General features: G+C 38.1%; 1 protein-coding gene across 1 annotated transcript in view; it reads left to right on the top strand.

The window, feature by feature from the left end:
* The window catches only part of LOC106868856 (cilia- and flagella-associated protein 100-like), a 58,963-nt gene that overhangs the window by 4,366 nt on the left and 37,813 nt on the right, over positions 1-16,784 (top strand). Inside the window, exons 3-4 of the mRNA XM_089343067.1 lie at positions 2,881-3,055; positions 12,239-12,306. Coding sequence (XP_089199193.1) covers positions 2,881-3,055; positions 12,239-12,306 — 243 coding nt within the window. The remainder of the gene's footprint in view (positions 1-2,880; positions 3,056-12,238; positions 12,307-16,784) is intronic.

Below are 16,784 nucleotides of genomic sequence, written 5' to 3'. Positions count from 1 at the left end.
TTGGCAATATTTAAAAGTCTGCTACTAATGGCGGTGAGGATAAGTACGAGAACCATAATGACATTCGTTGGGAGTCGCAATGACAAAAATGTTTTTGTAACGCAAGCAATTATATCGATTGAGTTAGCTCCCTTGCACTGTAGCCTGAAACATCCAGGGTAGACAACTTGTTATAATTCCTTTCTACTCTAAGCACAAGGCCCGACATTTTTCGGGAGGGGACCAGTCGATTAGACCGACTTCAGTACGCAACTGGCACTTAATTCATCGACCTCGGCGGAATTTGAACTCAGAACGTAAAGACAGACGAAATACCGCTAAGCATTTCGCCCGGCGTGCTAACGTTTCGCCGCCTTTAACAACTCGTTATAATTGTTACGGAACGAGAGTTTGGTTACTCTTTTACTCTTTTACTTGTTTCAGTCATTTTGACTGCGGCCATGCTGGAGCACCGCCTTTAATCGAGAAAATCGACCCCAGGACTTATTCTTTGTAAGCCTACTACTTATTCTATCGGTCTCTTTTGCCGGATCGCTAAGTTACGGGGACGTAAACACACCAGCATCGGTTGTCAAGCGATGGTGGGGGGACAAACACAGACACACAAATACACACACACACACACATACACACACATACACACACACACACACACACACACACACACATATATACATATATACGACGGGCTTCTTTCAGTTTCCATCTACCAAATCCACTCACAAGGCTTTGGTCGGCCCGAGGCTATAGTAGAAGACACTTGTCCAAGGTGCCATGCAGTGGGACTAAACGCAGAACCATGTGGTTGGTACTTGCTACACAGCCACTCCTGCGCCTGGTTGTACAAATATTTTATAATGAAGTTGTATATGTGTGTGTGTGTGTGTATATAAATATATATATATATATATATATATATATATATATATATATATATATACATACATACAGTCATGCCTCGATATACAGGTTAATTTGTTCCTGGAGACTGCTTGTAAAACCAAAAACCTCAAAGCAGAGCAATAATTTCCCATAGTAGTAATGTTATGAACCATTATTAGTTCCCAGGAAAATATTGTACCTATAGAATATATAATACTCGTAATTAAATGGCAATAAAACAACAGCAGAATGTAAAGAATATTTTATGTAAAGTGAAAAGAATGCCACGATCATTTAGGATAAAAAATATTATTACTATAACCGTTTTCTGAATCACTTTCCCTCACACTAGACTCGTGCAAACCATCACTTGTTGAGGCGATCGCCGATTCACACAGACTTGTAGATTTCTTTTTAAAAACCAAGTCTAGAGTTGTTTGCTTAGAAGAAGCTTTTTTTTTTTTTTGCTCTCTATAAATTTCTCAGCAACATGCAGAAGCATTCGTTATGGTAGTAGAAACTTTTGTACTTTGTTCAAAATTTGGATCTTGTGCTAGAAAAATAAAGCTCGTAAACCCAGGGTCTTGTAAAGCAGGCCCTCGTAAAGTGAGGTATTACTGTGTATATATATATATTATTTATTTGACTTTTTTGTTTTACTTTCACTTCTCAATTATGTTTTCCTCTTGAACTGTACTTTCTATGCATTTCGATCGAATCCCTGGCAAGTTTACATGGGATCTCCCAATGACAATGTGAACTTCATATAATCAAAGTCTCCTTGGCCTGAAGAGTAGCTTGCAGTCTACCCCCCAGTCTACCAGCATCGGTTGTCAAGCAACGTTGGGGGTACAAACACAGACACACAAACAAACAGACATATATATATATGCGCATATACATATATATGACAGGCTTCTTTCAGTTTCCGTCTACAAAATCCACTCAAGGCTTTGGTTAGCCCAAGGCTATAGTAGAAGAGACTTGCTCAAGATGCCACGCAGTGGGACTGAACCCGGAACCATGTGGTTGGTAAGCAAGCTACTTACCACACAGCCACTCCTGCACCTATGTATATATATATATATATATATATATGCGTATAAGAAGGGATGACCACTAAGTGGACTTCTGATATATACAGTAATCCCTCTACATATCACAGTTCACCTATCACGCTTTATTATTTAAGCTTATGTCAATTACCCCATGCTGTTGTTTTGCATTTATGATAAAATAAATATATACAAATTATAAAAATGGTAAAAAAAATATACGGTACAGTACCGTTTCTACTTCGCAGATTTTCACCTATTGTGGAGGGTTTTAGAAGTAACACCCGAGATAGTCGAGGGATTACTGTATACATACACACATACACATGTATCATCATCATCATCGTTTAACGTCTGCTTTCCATGCTAGCATGGGTTGAACGATTTGACTGAGGACTGGTGAAACCGGATGGTAACACCAGGCTCCAATCTGATTTGGCAGAGTTTCTACAGCTGGATGCCCTTCCTAATGCCAACTACTCTGAGAGTGTAGTGGGTGCTTTTACGTGTCACCGGCACGAAGGCCAGTCAGGCAGTACTGGCAACGGCCACGCTCGAAATGGTGTATTTTACGTGCCACCTGCACAAGAGCCAGTCCAGGGGCACTGGCAACGATCTCGCTCGAAAATCCTTATATATATATATATATATATATATATATATACACACATACACACAACAGGCTTCTTTCAGTTTTCATCTACCACATTCACTCACAAGTCTTTTGTCAGCCTGAGGCTATAATAGAAGACACTTGCCCAAGGTGCCAAGCCGTGGGACTGAACCTTAAACCATGTGGTTGGGTAGCAAACTTGTTAACCACAGCTACACTTGCACCTCTGTGTGTTTGTGTCTTCATATTTTTCCACGATCAACCTATCTTAGAGTTAATTTTTAAGGTGTCACATACTCAATACCTGTATCCATTGTCGTTCGTCTGCAGGAGAGGTTGAAGCAGAAAAACCTGAAGATCCATCAGAAGGTGACGTATGCACACAAGATCAAATCTCACAAAAGGATCACCATGAAACCAGATGAGGACCTGGAAGAAGATGGAGAAGAGGAAGAAAGCAAATCTGTCAAAGATGATTCACAGTTCACCATTGCCATTACGAAAGGTGGGAAACAACAAACGTTTCCAGGGTGTTTTTGTTTTGTTTTCTCTTGTTATTTGGACATTTGAGTGTGTGTGTGAGTGTGAGTGTGAGTGAGTGTATGCGTGTCTATGTTTGTGTGTTTATATATATTAGTGTGTATATATATATGAATGTGTGTGTGAGTGTATATGCATGAGTGTTTATATATATTAGTGTGTGTATATATGAATGAGTGTGTGTGTTTATATATATTAGTGTGTGTATATATATATATATGAATGTGTGTATATGCATGAGTGTTTATATATATTAGTGTGTGTATATATGAATGAGTGTGAGTGTGTGTGTGTTTATATATATTAGTGTGTGTATATATATATGAATGCGTGTGTGAGTGAGTGAGTGTATGCGTGTGTATGTTTGTGTGTGTTTATATATATTAGTGTGTATATATATATATATATATATGAATGTATGTGTGTGTATATGCATGAGTGTTTATATATATTAGTGTGTGTATATATGAATGAGTGTGTGTGTTTATATATATTAGTGTGTGTATATATATATGAATGCGTGTGTTAGTGTGTGTATATATGCATGAGTGTTTATATATATTAGTGTGTGTATATATGAATGAGTGCGAGTGTGTGTGTGTTTATATATATTAGTGTGTTTATATATATATGAATGCGTGTGTTAGTGTGTGTGTATATGCATGAGTGTTTATATATATTAGTGTGCGTATATATGAATGAGTGCGTGTGTGTGTGCATGAGTGTGAGAGATGTGTACATGTGAAGTGGACATTGAAACAACAATGATCATCATCATCATCATATATACAAGGTTGTATCAAAAGGTTCTTGGGCTATAAAGTTCTAGATTTAAGAGATGAGGAATTATGTACATTATTTACATTTGACAAATATTTGTCCTCATCTTGTCTGTTATTAACACAACATTTCGGCTGATATACCCTCCAGCTTTCATCAGGTGTTTTGGGGAAATTTCGAACCTAGGTTCTCATTCTTAAGGTATTTTTTGATGTTATTATTATTATTATTATTATTATTATTATTATTATTATTATTATTATTATTATTATCATTATTATTATTATCATTATTATTATTATTATTATTATTATTATTATTATTATCATTATCATCATTATCATCATCATTCAGGTCACTGCTTGGAATCAAACTCAGAATCTTGGGGTTAGTAGACCGTGCTCTTAACCACTATGCCATATGCCCGTTCGAAATTTCCCCAAGACACCTGATGAAGGCTGGAGGGTGTATCAGCTGAAACATTCTTGGACTAGTTATGTTTAATAAAAAATAACTTATTTACCTAAGTGTTAATATCATCTCCTTTGAAATGGTCACCTTGTACAGCAATACACTGGTCCCACCATTCCTGTCACTTTTGGAATCCGGCCTGGAAGTTCTTTTCCGTAAGTGAGTCAAAGAGACACTGCGATTCATTCTGGATTTCAACAACAGTCTTAAAACAGAAACCTTTGAGCTGCTTTTCATCTTGGGGAAGATGTGGAAGTCTTCCGGTGCTAAATCTGGCAAATAGGGTGGGTGCCAAAGTGATACCATGTTGTTTTCGGAGAGAAGAAGCCTAAAAGTGAGGAGTCCTCGGTAACAGGGTGTATTGTCGTCGTGACGAATCCATTTCTTCGTGCTCCACAGATCCGGTTACTTTTGCCAAATATCTTCGCAAATGCTTCAAAACATCGCAGTAGAACTCTCAGTTGATGGTGTGGTCTTGGAGGATGAATTCTCAATGTGCAATATCACATTTCCGGGGGTTGATACTCTTTGCAGGTCTTCCAAATCACTTATTGTCTTCCAGTCCTACTGTGTTGCACCTTAGACAAGTGTTTTCTACTATAGCCTCAGACCGACCAAAGCCTTATGAGTGGATTTAGTAGACGGAAACTGAAAGAAGCCTGTCTCATATATATATATATATATATATAGGTGCAGGAGTGGCTGTGTGGTAAGTAACTTGCTTACCAACCACATGGGTCTGGGTTCATTCCCACTGCATGGTACTTTGAGTAAGTGTCTTCTACTATAGCCTCGGGCCAACCAAAGCCTTGTGAGTGAATATGGTAGACGGAAATTGAAAGAAGCCCATTGTATATATGTATATATTTATATATATGTATGTGTGTGTATATGTTTGTGTTTCTGTGTTTGTCCCCCCAACATTACTTGACAACCGATGGTGGTGTATTTACGTCCCTGTCACTTAGCGGTTCGGCAAAAGAGACCGATATAATAAGTACTAGGCTTACAAAGAATAAGTCCTGGGGTCGATTTGTTCGACTAAAGGTGGTGCTCCAGTATGGCCACAGTCAAATGACGGAAACAAGTAAAAGAGTATATATATATATATATATATATATATATATATATATATATATATGAAACTGAAAGAAGCCTGTCTCATATATATATCATCATCATCATCATCATCGTTTAACGTCCGCTTTCCATGCTAGCATGGGTTGGACGATTTGACTGAGGACTGGTGAAACCGGATGGCAACACCAGGCTCCAGTCTGATTTGGCAGAGTTTCTACAGCTGGATGCCCTTCCTAACGCCAACCACTCAGAGAGTGTAGTGGGTGCTTTTACGTGTCACCCGCACGAAAACGGCCACGCTCGAAATGGTGTCTTTTATGTGCCACCCGCACAAGCCAGTCCAGGGGCACTGGCAACGATCTCACTCGAAAATCCTACAGGAGCCAGTCAGGCGGTACTGGCAACGGCCACGCTCAAAATGGTGCATCTCATGTGCCAACCGCACAAGAACCAGTCCAGGGGCACTGGCAACGATCTTACTTGGCTTGCCGGGTCTTCTCACGCACAGCACATTTCCAAAGGTCTCGGTCCGTAGTCATCGCCTCGGTGAGGCCCAATGTACGAAAGTCTTGCCTCACCACCTCAGCCCAGGTCTTCCTGGGCCTACCTCTTCCACAGGTTCCCTCAACTGTTAGGGTGTGGCACTTTTTCACGCAGCTATCCTCCTCCATTCTCACCAGGAGGATAGCTGCGTGAAAAAGTGCCACACCCTAACAGTTGAGGGAACCCGTGGAAGAGGTAGGCCCAGGAAGACCTGGGCTGAGGTGGTGAGATATATATATATATATATGTATATATATATATATATATATGTATGTTTGTGTTTGTGCCTGTATTTGTTCTTGCACCATCACTTAACAACCGATGTTGGTGTGTTTGTGTCCCTGTAACATAGCTGTTTGGCAAAAGAGACCAATAGAATAAGTACCAGGCTTACAAAGAATAAGTCCAGGGGTTGATTTCTTCAACTAAAAGGTGGTGCTCCATCATGGCAACAGTCAAAATGACTGAAACAAGTAAAAGAATATATATATATAAAACATCATTGTTGTCACATGATGCATGTGTTTTGTCTAAATGCTTTTTAACTGTGAACTTTAAGAAACTTTCCAGGGAAAGTTGCTTAAAGACATCAAGAGTTCAGTTCAAAAATATTAAATACCTCAATATCAGGTGAAACAAATTGCCCTGATGGTGAAGGACAATGGTGGATATTGGTGTTTTGCTGCTATTTCAATTCATTGGTATGGTTTTCCCCCAATCATTTTGAAATGAATGCGAACTGCTGGTCTGAGGCATATACGCAAATAGCATAAAAATCTATTTACTGATGTGAAAAACTACAGCATGAGTAGAATGAAATACAATTTTGAATTAGAAGCAGCTCTTATAGTGTAATACATTAAATATGTGACATCAATAATGTTTATATTATTGGAGTTGCTTCTAATTGAAGGATTGAACTATATTAATTATATATGCTGTGCTTGAGAAGACCCATCAAGCCAAGCGAAATCGTAGTTGCAGCCAATGCCAGTGTCATAGAACTGGCACGTAAAAGACCACCCTTCAAATTTTGGGTCTCGTAAAAAGCTCCCATTACACTCATGAAGTGGTTAGCGTTAGGAAGGACATCTAGCTGTAGAAACCATGGCAAATCAGTTTGGAACTTGGTGCAGCTCTCCAACAGACATATCTATATGCGCATATACATATATATGACAGGTTTCTTTCAGTTTCTGTCTACCAAATCCGCTCACAAGGCTTTGGTCGGCCCAAGGCTATAGCAGAAGACTCTTGCCCAAGGTGACACACAGTGGGACTAAACCCGGAACTACGTGGTTGAGGAGCAAGCTACTTACCACACAGCCACTCTTGTTTGTGTGTGAATGTGTGTGTGCACATGTGTGTGTGTGTATTCACTTGCAAGATTTTGGTGAACCTAGCACTCTAGTAGAAGACACTTACTCAATATGTTACAAGGTAGGACTGAACCCGAAACTATGTGGCTGGGAAGCAAATTCATAGCTTACTTAACCACACAGCCACTTTTCTGCCTATAAAACTATATATTATATACACCCGTCTCTTATTTTAATCAGGATATTTACAGGAAAATACAGTATTATACGTGCCATTTTGTATGGTGTGTTGGCACTGACTCAACAAACAGAACTGTCTTTCAGTTGTGTCAAAGACTTTCAAGAATGGACATAACAATGAATGAATGCTTCCTGCGCGAACGACTCATATTTACCATATGTTACATTATATTTAAGTTTAGGACGAGGTGGACCGTGCTAGATAAGTGTGAAAGTGGCTTAGGCATGATAAAATCTGAAATAGAGTAGCTGGCCTACTTTTAAGTTTATTATCCACTACCCCCCCATCACCACCATATATAAATTTACACACACATACACACATATACATACATGTATATATATACATATATATATCATATATATATATATGTATCTGTCTACCTATCTATCTATTTATCTATCTATCTATTTATATATATATATATATATATATATATATATATATATATATATATATATATGTATGTATGTATATATGTATGTATATATATATGTATATATATATGTATATATATATATATATGTTTAGATAGATAGATGTATACCTATATATGCATGCATGTATGTATATGTATGTGTGTATACGCACACCCACACGCAGACACAGTATTTGATATTTACAGAATGGAAATCAATGCATTTGATTCTAAAGACATCTCTATTTGATCTTCTTAGACACACCTGTGCATGAGTGTGTGTGTGTGTGTATGTGTGTAACTTGATATGAAAGACGTACTTGTCTGTGTGTCTATTAACGTTTGCCCTTATACAATGTGGTTGTGTCTATGTGCACGTATGCACTGTATGTTTGGAAACATACAGTGCATACGTATGCGTTTGTGTCTCCGTTTGTGTGTGTATGCGTGTGTGTTTGTGTCACCGTGTGTGTGTGTTTGTGTCTCTGTGTGTGTTTGTGTCATCGTGTGTGTGTGTGTGTTGATATGAATGGATTGTTTGTCTTTGTTTTAATTGCTTATGGTCATGTATGTTTGTGTATGGATGTGTGTCTTTGTGGTTTTGCAGACATTTATACGCGAGCGTGCGTATGTAAAGGTATGACAAACATCCAGCATACAACAAACTTCTGGTTCAATACCCTCAAGTGATTCTCTCCAGATTTTAATGTTTGTGGGGTGTTTCATTTGTTTTCAGAAAGAACCATTTATACCTTCCTTTGCATCTATGCTGCTTCACACACACACACACATACACACACACATACACACATACACAAGTATATGTATATCCAAGGGCCCCAGATGAACCTTTATCAAGAGAGGAGACTTAAACGAGGGCAGCAGTGTCCAACTCCCTTCTTCACATAAGATTGGCCATTGAAAAGGCGATTACACTGTCAGTGCTCCAGCATGGCCACAACCTTAGGGCTGAAGCATGTAAAAGAATAAAAGAATATGCATACATATGTATATACACACATATATATATATATGTATAAATCGCTAGCTCCAAAAGTTTTTTATGCTCTTTCTGTTTATTTTCTTATGTTCCATTCCGTTTAAGAGCTTAGGCTCAAAGCGTAAAAGACTTTCTCACCTTCCCAAGCATTAAACTAATACACCTGTTTGTTGTTTATACACCTGTCTTCGTCTTTTGTGTTTCTGCAAATTTCAACTATATATATATGTATATATATATATATATATATATCATCATCATCATCATCATCATCGTTTAACGTCCGCTTTCCATGCTAGCATGGGTTGGACGATTTGACTGAGGACTGGTGAAACCAGATGGCTACACCAGGCTCCAATCTGATTTGGCAGAGTTTCTACAGCTGGATGCCCTTCCTAACGCCAACCACTCAGAGAGTGTAGTGGGTGCTTTTACATGTCACCGGCACGAATATATATATATATATATATATATATACAGGGTGGCCCAAAAGTAGGTTTACAGCTATCACGTAGGCACTTTAAATTTCTTTTTAAAACATTTTGTTACATTTAAATTTCTATCTTACAATTAAACTAAATTAGCATAGAATAATGGCTTCATATTTTTTTATAATTAAGATCTAAACTGTTAATGTATGAATGTGAAAGATATAGTTGAATAGCTGTAAGCCTACTTTTGGGCCACCTTATATTCAGGGGTTGGACAAAATAATGGAAACACCTTAAAATTTCAAACAAATTTATTTTAATATGGGGTAGGACCGCCTTTGGCAGTAATTACAGCTTGAATTCTACAAGGTAAGGACTTGTAAAAAGTTTGAATTGTTTCCAAAGGAATTTTTGTCCATTCTTCAGCTAAAACAGTCTCCAGTTCTTGTAGTGATGATGGTGGAGCATATCGGCTCCTTACTTGTTTTTCTAAACTGCACCATAAATGTTCAATAATATTGAGATCTGGGGACTGTGGTGGCCAGATTCAACTAGAATGTTCCTCATGCCATTCAGTAACAAATTTAGTTATGTGAATTGGTGCATTATCATCCTGAAAGATTGCGTTTCCCTCCAGAAACAGTTCCACAACCATAGGATTTGATCAGATAAAAGGCTTAAATAGTCTTGACTATTAATTCAGCCATGAAGGGAAACCATTGGGCCAGTGGATTTCCAAAATATAGCCCCGTCCCCTCAGATCATCACAGATCTTCCTCCATGTTTAACAGTTGGAAGAAGGCAGTCTTGGTCAAATGCTTCTTTTGGCTATCTCCACACGTATACTCGACCACTGGTCGGAAATAAGGTAAGGGATTACTCATCTGAGAAAATAACATTCTTTCACTGCTCTAGGGACCAATTCTGTTGGATTTTACTCCACTCTAAACGCTTTGGAACATTTGTTTTTGAAAGTAGTGGTTTTCAGATTGTAGCCCTCCCGTTAAATCCGGCTTTCTGCAGCTATCGGCGAACACTTTTTGTGGAAACTGGGTTCTCAAGGTGGTCATTAAGCTCTGCAGTAATTTTGGGAGCTGTAATTTTGTGGTCCTTTCTAACAATTCGCGTAAGAGTCCGACGGTCCCTATCTGAGAGTTTTGGTTTTCTTCTGGAGTTTTGTTTCGACGAGGAGGTTTTTCCCTCTTTCTTAAAAGCTGTCATTACTTTCGAGACAGTACTTCTTGATACACCAAACATTTCGGCTGTTTTCATTATGCTAGCACCTGCCATACGAGCACCAACAATTTGACCTCTTTGAAAGTTCGATAGATCTGCCATTTCAATGAATTTTAATTACCTTTTTCTGATGATATCAGAAAAGCAAAAGCAATTTTAGCAAAACCTATTAAGCAACACTAATAATAAATCAAAAAACATAAAAATAAACTAGCTTTTGACGGTTTTATAGATATTTCAAAATTATGATGCTAGGTGTTTCCATTATTTTGTCCAACCCCTGTATATACATATGTATGTATGTATGTATGTGTGTATGTATGTATGTGGTTGGGGAGCAAGTGTCATATATATATATATATATATATATATATACATATATTTATATATGACACTTGCTCCCCAACCACAAGGTTTCGGGTTCAGTCCGACTGCATGGCATCTTGGCAAGTGTCTTCTACTACACCTTCAGGCCAACCAAAACTTTGTGAGTGGATTTCGTAGATGGAAACTGAAAGAAGCCCATCATTTACACATGTATTTATATGTGTATGTATGTGTCTTTGTGTTTGCCCTCACCCCCAATTGACAACTGCTGTCAGTTTGTTTACATCCCCAGCAGTTTGGAAAAGAAATAAGCACCAGACCTAAAAGTAAGGAGAATTGGGGTGGGGAGTCGCAGGCGATTTGTTTAACAAAACCTTTTAAGGCAATGCCCCAGCATGGTCGCAGTCCAATGACTGAGATGATTAAGAATATATTTGAAGATCAAACTGTGCCTAGAATATCATAGCAGCAACATGAGACGGGGTGATGGTGATGATGATGATGGTGATGATAACAACCCTTCCTACTCTAGGCACAAGGCCTGAAATTTTGGGGGACGATATGTCTGATCATGAGCAGAAGTAGTGGGGGGGGGGCATCATAGCCATGTGTTGAGAGGAGTTCTTTGGCGTTTGAATAATTCACCTTTGGAAACATGGGTGTTTCGTTCAACATCCTTAAACAAACCTTATTCAGGGACCTTTTGAGCGGGATGGGCTACTCGACCTGAAGAAAATTCTAACTGGTCCCCACCTGTAAGGTCATGCGCTGTTTATCTTGATATGAGATCACCATGTCGCGCACATATGGTTGTGATGCATGTGCCTGGTGTACCCTTATCAGATGGGTAGCATGATGGGTATACTGGGCTTTGTATATTTGTACCTCAGTGTCAGTTTGATGGCAGGCACTGCTCTCTCACTCAATAATAATAATAATAATAATAATAATAATAATAATAATAATAATCTTATTTTTCCTTTACCTTCGAGAGGAGTAACGTCAGTCCTTAAATAATGATAATGATGATGATGATGATGATGATGATAATAATGATAATAATAATAATAATAATAATAATAATAATAATAATAATAATAATAATAATCTTATTGTTCCTTTACCCTTGGGAGGAGTAACGTCAATCCTTAAATAATAATATTAATAATAATAATAATAATAACAATAATAATAATGATAATTTAACAAAACTGTTATCTTTTTCTACTTTATTTTGTTTTTTCATTTTCTGATTTTATTTCATTGTAATTCCTTTGAAAAACTATTTTCTCTGTTTTCCAGATCGAAGATTTGAAAGAGAAACCATCGGTGAATATATTTCCAAGAAAAGAGAGATGTTTCGTGTTCAGGTTTGTTGCTTCTACGCATATTCTACCCTTCTTATGTGTGTAACTGAAGGATAAGTCAACTAGGAATACAGGGAGACTGGCCATGCTGTTTATCATCATCATCATCATAATTATTTAACATCTATGTTCCATGCTGCCTGAAGTGGATGTTCTGACCAAATCCAATGGGCCTAAGCCAGTGGTTCTTAACCGTGGTTCTCAAGCATCTTTCCAGTGGCCCCTAATAGTCTTCCCTCTATAAATATACTCTTTTACTTGTTTCAGTCATTTGACTGTAGCCATGCTGGAGCACTGCCTTTAGTCGAACAAATCGACCCCAGGACTTATTCTTTGTAAGCCTAGTACTTATTCTATCAGTCTCTTTTGCTGAACCGCTAAGTTACAGGGCGTAAACACACCAGCGTCGGTTGTCAAGCGATGTTGGGGGGACAAACACAGACACACAAACATATACACACACATACATATATATATATATATATATATATATATATATATATATATATATATATATACATATATACGACAGGCTTCTTTCAGTTTCCGTCTACCTAATCCACTCACAAGGCTTTGGTCAGCCCGAGGTTATAGTAGAAGACACTTGCCCAAGGTGCCACGCAGTGGGAATGAACCCGGAACCATGTGGTTGGTAAGGAAGCTACTTACCACACAGCCACTCCTACACCAATGTATAGTAAACTTTTCTCTAATTGACTTGTGCTTTATATTTTTGGTGTAGCCCCTTACAAAAAACCAGGTTTTGGATCCGGCACGGATATTAAAATGGTTGAGAACCATTGGTCTAAGGACAAGATTGTGCTCCTCCGATGTCTACTTTGGTATGCCCTTCCAAACACCAGCTGGTTTCAGAAGGTAGTGGGTGCTTTTTCATGCCTCCTCCAGCACTGGTGAGGTTGTCATGCAGCTTACAAGACAACAAAATGCAAGGTGGGGAGCAGGTTATGCTAGGAAATAAGGGCTCCAAGTATGAGAGAAGGGGGCAGAGCAGGTTCTTGTTGTGCAGGAGCTGTATGACTACTCACATTTAAAAGAGAAGATGAGACTGCTCTTTAGGAACTGCATTGTCATCATCATCATTTAAGGTCTGCTTTCTATGCAGGCATGGGTTCGATGGTTTGACTGAGGACTGGCAAGCCATAAGGCTGCACCAGGCTCCAATCTGATTTGGCAATGTTTCTACAGCTGGATGCCCTTCCTAATGCCAAAAACTCCAGGAGTGTAGTGGATGCTTTTTACATGTCACCAGCACAGGTACCAGTCATGTGGCACTGGCATCGGTCACACTCGAATGTTGCTTTTTACATGCCATCAGCACAGGTGCCAGTCTGGTGGAACTGGCATCGGCCACGCTCAAATGGTGCTTTTTGATAAATGAAAATAGTAGTGATGAAGTGTCCAGGTGGTTCCTCGAAGTATGAGGTCAGTACATATTCAGCCATTGTGATAATGTTGATGTTTCACTGCTTCCATGACGACCAACATTATTTCTTCATTAAGTCTGAAGTTTAAAAGCTGATTCAGTAAAGGTGAGTTCCAATTAGATGAAATCTCCAAGCAGTTTAAATGCACAATTCTGATATCCAAGTGGCTAAAAAGTGCCAAAGAAAAGGGCACCCTGGAGTCATGACCTGGATGTGGCCCAGCCCCTTTAGAGTGTAAGAATTTGAGGTCCAAATCACTTGCACTGAGGGGTGGGGTTTCTTCTTTGAAAACCTTCTGCTGTTCAGCTCTCTTGCAAGTTTCTTACCACCATCCTCTGCTAGTTGTTTGATCAAATGACTGACTTATCTCCATCAATGACTAAGTCTACCTTGGTACATAAAGATAATACCGGGACAGAATTTTTATAGATCAGATTTATATAATCAGTGGGAGATGCAGTTCTACTAAGGTTGCAGAGTGTTTTGTTGACATGCATTACTGAGTTCAGTTCCTCTCGTGGGCCAAAGTTGACCTCAGCAGAATTTGAACTGAGAACTTAAAGTCCAAAGAAATGCCGCTAAGCAATTCGTTCAACATGATAGTGATTCTGCCAGCTTGCAGCCCTATATTACTCTTATAATAATATTGCTCTCATATAATACTGGTTTCTAGTTTGGTCACATGGCCAACAATTTTGGGGAAGGGAGCAAGTCAATTACATTGACCCCAGTATTTAACTAGTACTTTGTATCAACCCTGAAAGGCAAAGTCGACTTTGGTAGAATTTGAACTCAGAACATAAGGACAGATGAAAGGCCGCTAAGCATTTTGCCCTGCATACTAATGATTCTGCCAACTCTTATAATAATCTTGCCCTCAGATAATATTGCACTCATATTAAATAACATGGCTTTCATATACAATATTGCTCTCTTAACCCTTTTGTTACAATATTTCTGTTGAGATGCTCAGTCTTTCTTTCAATTAATTTTAAATATAAAGAATTTAGTAAAATAACTTAGTTATCATTAAGCTAGTGTTAGGAACATTAATTGTGACTAAGGTTTGGAGGAAGATTTTAATTCAAAACTTATGAAAATAAGACATTTGTACTAGAGAGCCAGAGGCGGTTTCATTTGAGTTGGTAATAAAAGGGTTAAGAATTGTTTCTCTATTCTATATTTTAACCCTATCATTACCGTATTTCTGTTGAGATGTTCTGTGTTTCTTTCAGTTAATTTTAAATATTACAAAGGGTTTAGTAAAAAATTTAGTTATCATTAAACTAGCGTTAGGAACATAAATTGTGACTAAGGTTTGGTGGAAGATTTCAATTAAAAACTTATGTAAACAAAACATTTATACTCAGAGCCAAAGGTGGTTTCAGCCAGGTTGGTATCGAAAGGGTTAAGATATATGGCATCGCTTTCATAATATACCTAAATGTATGCCACAGGTCAACTGTGAATACCTCGCAGATCAATATTGATACACATTCCTTTCTGGAGAATTTGATAGGGTTGGAAACAAAGATAACACAGATACATACATATGTACATATATATACATACAAACATACATAGATATATAATTATATTTACATTCACGCACACACACATACACACACAAATATGCGAACATTAGCAAAACATTCGGTGTGTTGTAGTTCTAGACAATAATAGATTTTATTGTAGCCTTGGATTGTAGGTATGTTGGGTGGCTGGGGTTGTTAATGTTGATTCGTATTACTTACTGGGACATGTTAGGTATGAACACACCCAGACACACATATATACACACCTAGATACATATACACACGACACAGTATGTATACAGATATTGTTTTATATTTTATTCTTTTGCTTCTGTTCAGTCAATTGACTATGGCCATGCTGGGGCACCTTGAGGAATTTTAGTCATGTAATTCAACACCAGTACTTTTTTTTTTAAGCCTGGTACTTATTCTATCAATTATTTTTGCTGAACTACTAAGTGGTGGGGGACAAACACTGTCACAAACACACACACATACACTCACAAACGCATACACACACACACACACACACACACACACACACACGCACACACACACACACATATGATGGGCTTCTTTCACTTTCACATCCACTCATAAATCTTTGTTTGGCCCAGGGTTATAATAGAAGACACTTGACCCAAGGTGCCACGCAGTGAGACTGAACCCAGAACCATATGGTTCAGAAGCAAACCTCTTACCACACAGCTGTGCCTGTGCCATTGATAATACTAATATTTCAAATGTTAAGAAAGGCATTTTATGTATTTCAGACACATGGAGTCCCCCAACAAGCAATTAGTACAAGGGAGATAGCCATTTCTTCATAATATTTGGTGGGATTAGAGGTTTGAAGTAGAAATTAAAGAATAAAGAAGATACATAAAAAATACATAGTTTTATTATTTATTTTATTTATTTATTTATTTACTTATTTGTTTTTCTATTTATTTGTTTGTTTGTTTGTTTATTTATTTATTTATTTATTTATGAAAAATCTTAAAATTTCTGGTCTGTAGTAAGAGTGTGGAACACCATTTCATTCTTTTTAGAAATCCTCATGCTCGTTTATTGGTTTCAGTCTGTGGATTGTGCCCATGCTGTGGCACTGCCTCTAATGAGTTTAAGCTGACCATATTTCTGTCTGGTATTTGTTTTGTTGATATCTATTTATTGAATTGCTAAGTTATGACTATTTTTCTGTTTCGTTTTGTTTAATTTATGCAAAAGAACTCACCTTGACACACTGGTTTACTTTGATAAATACAAACACAGACTACACACATGCACATACATGTGCACACACATACATACGCACACATGCTGGTGGTGTTGGTAGTTGTGGCTGATTGCCATTTTGGTGGTGGTGGTCGCCATCAGGGTGATAGTGGGAATGTGGAGAGTGGCAATGATGGTGGTGGTTGCAAGGGTGGTGGTGGTGGTGGTAGTTGTGAGGGTGGTGGTGATGGTTGTGGTGGTAGTGGTGGTGATGGTGGTGGTG

This window comes from Octopus bimaculoides, chromosome 26, assembly GCF_046866305.1.
Source record: "Octopus bimaculoides isolate indiv1 chromosome 26, ASM4686630v1, whole genome shotgun sequence".
In the NCBI taxonomy this organism is placed as follows: Eukaryota; Metazoa; Mollusca; class Cephalopoda; order Octopoda; family Octopodidae; genus Octopus; species Octopus bimaculoides.
This window is presented reverse-complemented; position numbering and strand designations above follow the sequence as displayed.